Source organism: Sycon ciliatum, chromosome 2 (genome assembly GCF_964019385.1).
Source record: "Sycon ciliatum chromosome 2, ocSycCili1.1, whole genome shotgun sequence".
Classification (NCBI taxonomy): Eukaryota; Metazoa; Porifera; class Calcarea; order Leucosolenida; family Sycettidae; genus Sycon; species Sycon ciliatum.
This window is the reverse complement of record NC_088644.1, coordinates 14,512,577-14,520,586: the sequence shown is the minus strand read 5'-3', so window position 1 is coordinate 14,520,586 and position 8,010 is coordinate 14,512,577. Positions and strand designations below refer to the sequence as shown.

Below are 8,010 nucleotides of genomic sequence, written 5' to 3'. Positions count from 1 at the left end.
ATGTCGTCGCCGGAGCCTGAGAGTGAGAGCACAATCAGGGCTAGCAGTCAGAGAACTGAGCTCTTTTTAGGTGCCATGGCAGAGAGGGCAGGCGACGTGATCGAGGAGGACGAGGAAGTCGAAGAGGACGAACATGGTCAAAGTGACCAGCGATCGAATGAACTGATGTTCGTGAAAATGAAAGCTGAAAAAGCGAATCGCAAGAGAAAGTTCACCAGGTGTCGCAGAGCCGTGATCGTTGCCTTGCGTGACGGAGTTGAAGAGGAAGCTGCGAGGTCGTTGTTTGGCGAATTAGAAATGATCGAGGATGCCCTGAACGGTGTGTTCATGGACGTACTCGAGTGGGCTGGCGGCATGAACGATGCGCTCGCAGTGGCTAAAGTGACCGATGAGATGGAGGAAGCGGAGAAAGAGATGAAGGAGGTCACAAGGCTGTATCAGGAGTTCCTAGAACACCAGCCAGCGTGGACGGCTGCACGGAACAGCCACCCAGACAGGCCAGCGTATCATCAGTATGCCCAGGCACCAGTGGAAGAGCCAGGAAGTCCACTGAGTGTGATATCGCTGGGCAGAAGTGAAGGCTCCCAGGATCGGGATGAGCCTGGTGATGGCGTGGCGCTGGTTCAGGAGAACCAGGCAAGAGTAGAAGACAGTGCTGAAGTGGTTGTGACCACAAGTGTCTCCCGCAGTAGTAACAGAGAGGCAGAGCTTGGGGCTAGAACAAGGCCACCAATGGAAGCTGGGAGTAGGAGGTCAGAGCGTGAAAGAAGCCCTGCCTTGCCTGTACTACAGCCTGCTGTGCCAACACGGAGTGCTGTAGGTGTGTCCAGTGCATATACTAGAGTGAGTGAGACCAAGGCCCCTCAACTTCAAGTCGCGAAGAGTCCAGGCCAGCAGGGCAGTAGTACTCAGGCTCCTGTGTCAGGACTACACCCTACATCATCTCTGCCATATCAGTCCGCCAACTATCTGTACACCCAGGCCAGTGGGCCACCACAGGTAGCCTCAAGTCATCAGGCCATGGGCATTGGTGCCTTTTCAGCATTGCCAGGAGCAGGTGTGTCCGCCAGCCACCAGCGTGCTGTGTCTCAGCCTCCACCTGTCAAGCAGCCATCAGATGAAATTTTCAAGCAACTGAAGGCTATACAGATCCCAGTCTTCGGCGGCGATAAGCAGGCGTATGCCTCATGGAAGGCTGCTTTCATGGCGTGTGTTGGTAGCTCGTCTGCAAGGGCAGACTTGAAACTGCTGCACCTCCGGCAGTATTTGAGTGGAGATGCCTTGGCTTCCATCGAGAGCTTGGGATACACCCCGTCTGCGTATGAGACCGCAATGAGGCGGTTAGACCGCAAGTTTGGAGGCGACCAACGACAGCTGTCGCTGCAGTACGAGCAAGTCGAGGCCTGCCCAATCATTCGTTCCGGCCGAGCAGGAGATCTCCAGAAGTTCGCAGATCTCCTCGACGTACTCGTGGTCAACCTCCTCGACTCCGGAAAAGGCAATGAGCTGGGTGATGGGCTGTTGTACCGGAAGCTCCTGGCCAAGTTGCCGGCTGGGATGTTAACCCAATTCAATCGATGGTGTCATCAGAAGCCCTGCCAGCCAGGAATTCAAGCACTACTGGAGTGGGTGACGTTGGAAGCGGAGTTTGCCGTTGGAGCGTCCGAAGCACTAGATGGAGTTGGCGCGAAGGACAAGCCTCCGGCACCCCGAAATGCTCCTCAACGATCCTACTTCGGGGGAAAGGCTTCGCAGAATGCAGGGTGGTCAAGGCCTGCGGGCTCAGCGGCTGGACGATCTTCATGTCGGCAATGTGGCGGACCTCACGGTGTCTGGCAGTGTAAAGCATTTCAGCAGCTTTCCGTCGCCAGTCGCTGGAGACAGGCTAAACAGCATGGTCTGTGCTACCGCTGCCTTGGAGGCGATCACCAAGGTCACCACTGTCCACGAACCAGACCCTGCTCAGTGAGCGGCTGCAACAACAATCACCACTACTTGCTACACCGGGACTTGCTACACGAGGACAGCAGGAACCCCGATGCCGCACAGTCAAACAAGAAAAAATCGGGGAACACGGCAGCTGGAGGAATGACGGCGGACAAGTCCCAACTCAGTCCTGCCGAACAATTCTGCAACTATGGAGACAATGGTTCAGGTCAGGAGACAGGGGACCAGTTATTGCCTCCCGCCATCGACTGTTTAGTAACGCCGCCATACGCCGGTAAAGACCAAGAGCAGCGCACCCCACAGTCGTTCACCGAGGGGGAGACGGAGTCCACGAAGAGTGATTCCACCATGATGGTCCAAGGCCCGAGCAAGATAGCTCTGCGAACGGTCTCAGTCGTCTTGGAGAACGGCCACAAGTCAGTGCAAGTGAATGCGTTGCTGGACGACGGTAGCACGACGAGCTACCTCAACGGCAGCATTGCCAACCAGCTCGGCGTCAGCGGGGAGCTGAGGACATTCACAGTCCACACCTTGAATGGCAAGCAGACCTCATTCACAACCAGACCAGTAAGCTTCACCATTGGCAGCATGGATGGCAGTGTTCGGCAATCTATGACGGCGCTGACGGCTGATTCGGTCACCGGGAATCTTCGTCCGGTAGAGTGGGTCAAGGAAGCAGTCAAGTATCCTCATCTGAGAAAGATTCCGTTCGCAAGACTGGCGGAGCCCGCCAGGGTCGATCTGCTGATTGGGAGCGACTATGCTGAGCTGCTTGTGTCACAGCAGGAAGTGGTCGGCCCGCCTGGTCAACCAGTGGCGCGTCATACTCCACTGGGTTGGACCTGTGTTGGCAGAGTGACGGGAACCCACTCGAGTCAAAGGACGTTCCACAGCCAAGCGTTTCAGAGTGAGGAGAGAGCAACACCAACCGGCTTAGAGACTGCGCTACAGCAGTTCTGGCAAATTGACAGCTGCGGCACGGAGGAGAGCTTCAGTGAGCCCGGCCCGCGCTCGCTGGAGGAAGAGACAGCCCTAGACATCGTCAAACACTCGCTGAAGAAGGTGGACGGTCGGTACCAGGTGTCTCTGCCGTGGAACAATCGCAAGAGAGAATTATGCAACAACTTGGGTGCGGCTACGAAACGTCTAGGCCACACCGAGCGCAAGCTCCTGAAAGACCCATTCGTTGCCCAGGCTTATGGCCAAGTCTTCCAGGCCTACCAGAGGAACGGCTATATCCGGGAGCTCGCGAAGGAAGAGCTAGGTCAAGAGGTATGCTGGTACTTATCCCACTTTCCCATCGTCCGACCGCAGAAGACGACAACCAAGGTGCGGATCGTCTTTGACGCTGCAGCATCCTGTCATGGCCTCAGCCTCAACGACGCCATCTACCCTGGTCCGAAGCTCCAACGTGAGTTGTTCGATGTGTTGACCAGATTTCGGCAAAAGCCTATAGCAGTGGGCTGTGACGTGACCGAAATGTATTTGCAGGTGTCGGTTGCGCCAGCAGACAGGAAGTACCTCAGATTCGTGTGGCGGGACCTGGATCCAGCCAAGCCTTTACGGCACTTTGAGTTCAACCGCCTGGTCTTTGGCGTCAATGCTGCACCATTCATCGCCCAGTACGTTGCTCAGCAGACAGCCCGGGAACATTTGGCGTCGCATCCCCTGGCAGCAGAAGCTATCCTCGCGTCCACCTACATGGATGACACGATGGACAGCACCAAAGATGTCGAACAAGGTCAGATTCTTCATCGGGAGCTAATGGATCTGTGGGGTGAGGCCAAGATGACGCCGCGCAAGTGGGTGTCCAACTCGCCCGAGCTCCTGAGGGTAATTCCAGCCGAGGCTCGCGCTACCCAGCTGGACTTATCCCAAGGAGAGCTACCATCCGTGAAGACGCTAGGAGTGTCATGGGACGGTCAGGCAGACTGCTTCTTCTTCAGCGTTCAACCGCCAGACCTCACCAACCAACGCATCACCAAGCGATTCCTCCTAGCAAAAGTCGCGTCCGTATTCGACCCGTTGGGGTTTCTGGCACCGTTCGTGACCCAAGCCAAGATCCTCATGCAAGAGAGTTGGGTAGCTGGTATTGACTGGGATGAACCGGTTCCAGATGGCATCGACACCAGCGGTCGCCAGTGGTTCAATGACCTGGCGAAGCTCAGTTTAGTTCGAGTACCAAGATGTCTCATCCCGGACGTGGCCAGTGGAGTGACGCTGCATGTTTTCTGTGATGCGTCGAGTGTGGCGTATGGTGCCGTGGTCTACAGCTCCACCGTGCAGCGTGGCTCTGAGGGAAACGTTCGTCTCGCTGGAGCCAAGAGCAGAGTGGCGCCGACAAGAACACAAAGTATCCCCCGGCTGGAATTGCTGGCGGCTGTGCTTGGCCTTCAGCTGGCCCGGAAGTTCAGTCAGATCATGACCATTGCCATGTCAGAGGTGATTTTCTGGAGCGACAGTGCAACTGTGCTGCTCTGGATTCGCAGCTACAGCCGACGTTTCAAACCGTTTGTGGCGAATCGCATCAGCCACATCCAGACTGTTACGTCGCCCAGTCAATGGCGGTACGTTCCCTCCAGCGACAACCCAGCTGACTTGGCGTCACGGGGAGCTGGGGTAGAGCAACTGGTTGCAACTGAGCTGTGGTGGCAAGGACCGGCCTTCCTGCAGAAAGAAGAATCTGAATGGCCAGCCAAGATCGTGGGTGGCCAAGACCCAGCTGCTCGAGCGGAAGCTCGCAAGGCTGCACAGCCCGAGGTGATGTCATTTATGTCCGAGAAAGTACCCAGCTTGTGCTCTCGGCGCTTCTCAGACTGGACGCGCGTAGTCAGAGTACGGGCTTGGGCAATTCGCTTCATCACCAACTGCCGTGGAGGTGAGGAGTTGAGCGGAGAGCTAACCGGCGAGGAGATGGACGCTGCCAGCCTTTCCATCATCAAAGAGGCACAGCACGAGGCATTCGCGGAGGATCTGAAGCTAGTGAAGAATGGTCAACCACTTCCGCTGATGGCGCTGCGATGGTCGCACCAAGCTGGCTGACTGGTTGCCGTTTGATGTGCGCTTCCCGATTCTTCTCCCCCGGAAACATCCGACCACCCGGCTTATTGTCAAAGATTGCCATGAGCAACGTCATCATGGCGGGACGAATGAAACGTTGGCAGCTCTCTCTGATCACTATCTTGTCGAAGCAGCACGGGAGGAGATCCGTGACTGGGAGAAAGACTGCATGGTGTGTCGACGACTAAAAGCCCGTGCGGGAGAGCAAATCATGGCCCCGTTGCCAGCAAAGCGATTGTGTGAGCCACTGAGAGCCTTCAGCAGGGTAGCCGTTGACTACGGAGGGCCGTTCGAAACTGTGCAGGGGAGAGGAAAGACTCGCCACAAACGCTATCTGTGCCTCTTCACGTGTTTGCTGACTCGTGCGGTCCATTTGGAGATGGCGTACGCATTGGATGCAAATTCTTTCCTGAACGCCTTTAACCGGATGGCCAACCGACGAGGTTGTCCAATGGAGGTTCTGTCGGACAATGGAGGCAACTTCGTGAATGCCGACCGCCAGCTACGTGAGCTTGTTGGCCAACTGAACAATACCACCGTCCGGAAAGCCATGGCCTGCAGACGCGTGAAATGGAGTTTCAACCCGCCATTAGCTCCTCATTTCGGGGGAGTTCACGAGGCAATGATTCGAGCCGCCAAACGAGCTCTACACGCCATCCTTGGAGACGCATCTGTGACGGACGAGGAGTTGGTCACCGCTCTCAGCGGAGCAGAGTCCCTCGTCAACTCCAGGCTCATCACCTACCAATCGGCTAGTCCGAAGGATCCAGGGCCGCTAACTCCGAACCATTTCCTTCATGGCATGGCCGAGGGCCAGCTGGTTATTGCAACAACGGACGAGAAGGGGTGTCAACTGCAGAGACGTTGGAGATATGTTCAAATGCTCATCGACCATTTCTGGCATCGCTGGCTGAAAGAGTTTGTCCCACGGTTGAATCAGCGGATGAAGTGGCGACACCAGCGACGCGATCTGGCCGTTGACGACGTTGTCCTGGTGATGGATTCAAGCTCCCTGCGTGGGCGTTGGCCGCTCGGCAGAGTCACGGAAGTTTTCCCTGGTCCGGACGGACATGTGCGTGTGGTGGCCATGCAAGTGGGCGGGAAGACTCTGAAGAGATCCATCACTCGAGTCTGTCCACTGGAATGTTAGACGGCTCTCCCTACATGCCAGAATGGAGGTACTGCTCCGTGACGACCCCCATTAATGATTCATGCATTGTTTTTTTTGTTTTTTTGTAGCTTCCTACCACTGAACTTGCCCTTTCGATTCACTTTTCTCTTAGCTTGGTACTGGTAGTTGGAAGGATAGGCATCATGCAACATCTGGGTGCATATTGCGAGGGGGAGGATGTTCAGACGGTAGTACGTAATATTTCTCTGGCATGGCATCACTAAGACTAGAAGTAATGGTTCCTTTTATTATTGATAGCTGGAGCAGTCCTTTCTCTGTCTTGTGCCAATACTGCAATAGTGATTCATGTATCAAGGCCTGAGCTACACTGTAGGCTGTAGTCTTCCCTGTCTCTCTTGTGGTTTTCTATTCATGGGGGCGATCTACAAAGTGGCGTCATAACTATTTCCAACTGGCCGTTCATGTATTACATGCATCTACTTTTTAGCTGTGTGTTGTTGCTTGTTGCTGTGCATGGTCATACCTTTGTATTGCAAAGTATCATGGCTAGCTTTCGTGCCGTACAACAGCGCGTGTGCGGTGGCTACGCCTCTGCTGTTTTGCCAGCTGACAGTGCGGCATAAATTACTTCATCTTTGCCTTTTGTCTTCGGTTGTGTACCGACATGGAATGTTTTCGGTTTTAGTAGTTCCTTGGTTCGCGTTGTGTAGCTAGCTAGGCTGCTCTTTCAGGTGTAATTGTATTTGGAGTGAAAAGATAAGATAATGTGTTCCTTCGTGTGAACAGCCGGTAAAGGGTTAATGTCCAAATTTCGCGAAAAAAACCAGCCGTGACCTAGAAGGCGCTGACACGTTTTCACTCAAAAGTTTTTTTGTTTTTTGTTTTCTCTTTTCAGGCATTTCACTTCCCCAACTGATCCTTTAAATTTGACGTTCTCCCAATCCTTTCAAAATTTATCAATCTCTTTCACTTCTGGTAGGGTCCAGAAACTGACCGTGGTTGGTCCCCTGGGGGAGGGAGAAAGACCCAAGCGCCATCAGGATGTGACCGTGTTGATGTCTGGCGCTGTCGCCTTCATCACTGGTGCAGGTGTAATCTAGTGACTTCGTACATGCGTTACAATAGACCAATCCCTTTGTCTGGTTTCGTGAAAAGGGCCACGCGTGCAAGTCAGCTCGTGTGAAGTGCATGGTTTTGTATTTACAGTCTATTTCAAAACTATAGACGCGCAGTGTTTTTGAAATATTTCAAATTTGGCTGGACCTTTTTGAGAATAGGTTTCGGAATATTGCTCAGGTCCGCTCCACAATTGCTCTCATATAGTTTCTAAACGATTGGATAACAGACGCCCAGTTTGGAAAAAATAAGCACAAAGTGATCACAGATTTGTTTGTGGTATAGATGCTGGCATAACGGTTTTTGCCTAGGTACGCTTCTATAGTTTTGAAATGGACTGTAGTTGGTATGTGGCAGCTGATGGGACAGAGAGACTTTTGCTCCCCGAGCTTGTGTATGTAAATAGTGTTTTCTGGTTTGAGGGAAAGAGACAAACGGGAAAAGTCTGAAGAAAAAATTGACTGTCACTACAAATAGTGTCATCAGCACACGAAGCACAGAAGCCATATAATTTCGACAAGGCCTTTCGTACCATTACTCTTCAAGTCGAATAGAATGGTGATTAACAAGGTAGCAAGCAAGTCCTTATAACCGGCACTTTGGCGGTCAGAGCATTGACAAAAATAGCACTTGAAAAATAGTGCTAGTGGTGCCAACAACATATTTGGCGGTCAGAGCATAGACCAAATAGAACTTAAAAGATAGCGCTAGTGGCGCTAACTACACAGTGAGACAATGAATATTAACAGTATAGT

General features: G+C 53.3%; 1 protein-coding gene across 1 annotated transcript; it reads left to right on the top strand.

Annotated features, from left to right (window-relative positions):
• LOC135810392 (uncharacterized) lies at nucleotides 1-4,989 on the top strand. The gene has a single exon (XM_065323885.1). It carries the CDS (start codon nucleotides 1-3, stop codon nucleotides 4,987-4,989), a length of 4,989 nt encoding a protein of 1,662 aa, XP_065179957.1.
• Nucleotides 4,990-8,010: the final 3,021 nt, after the last annotated feature.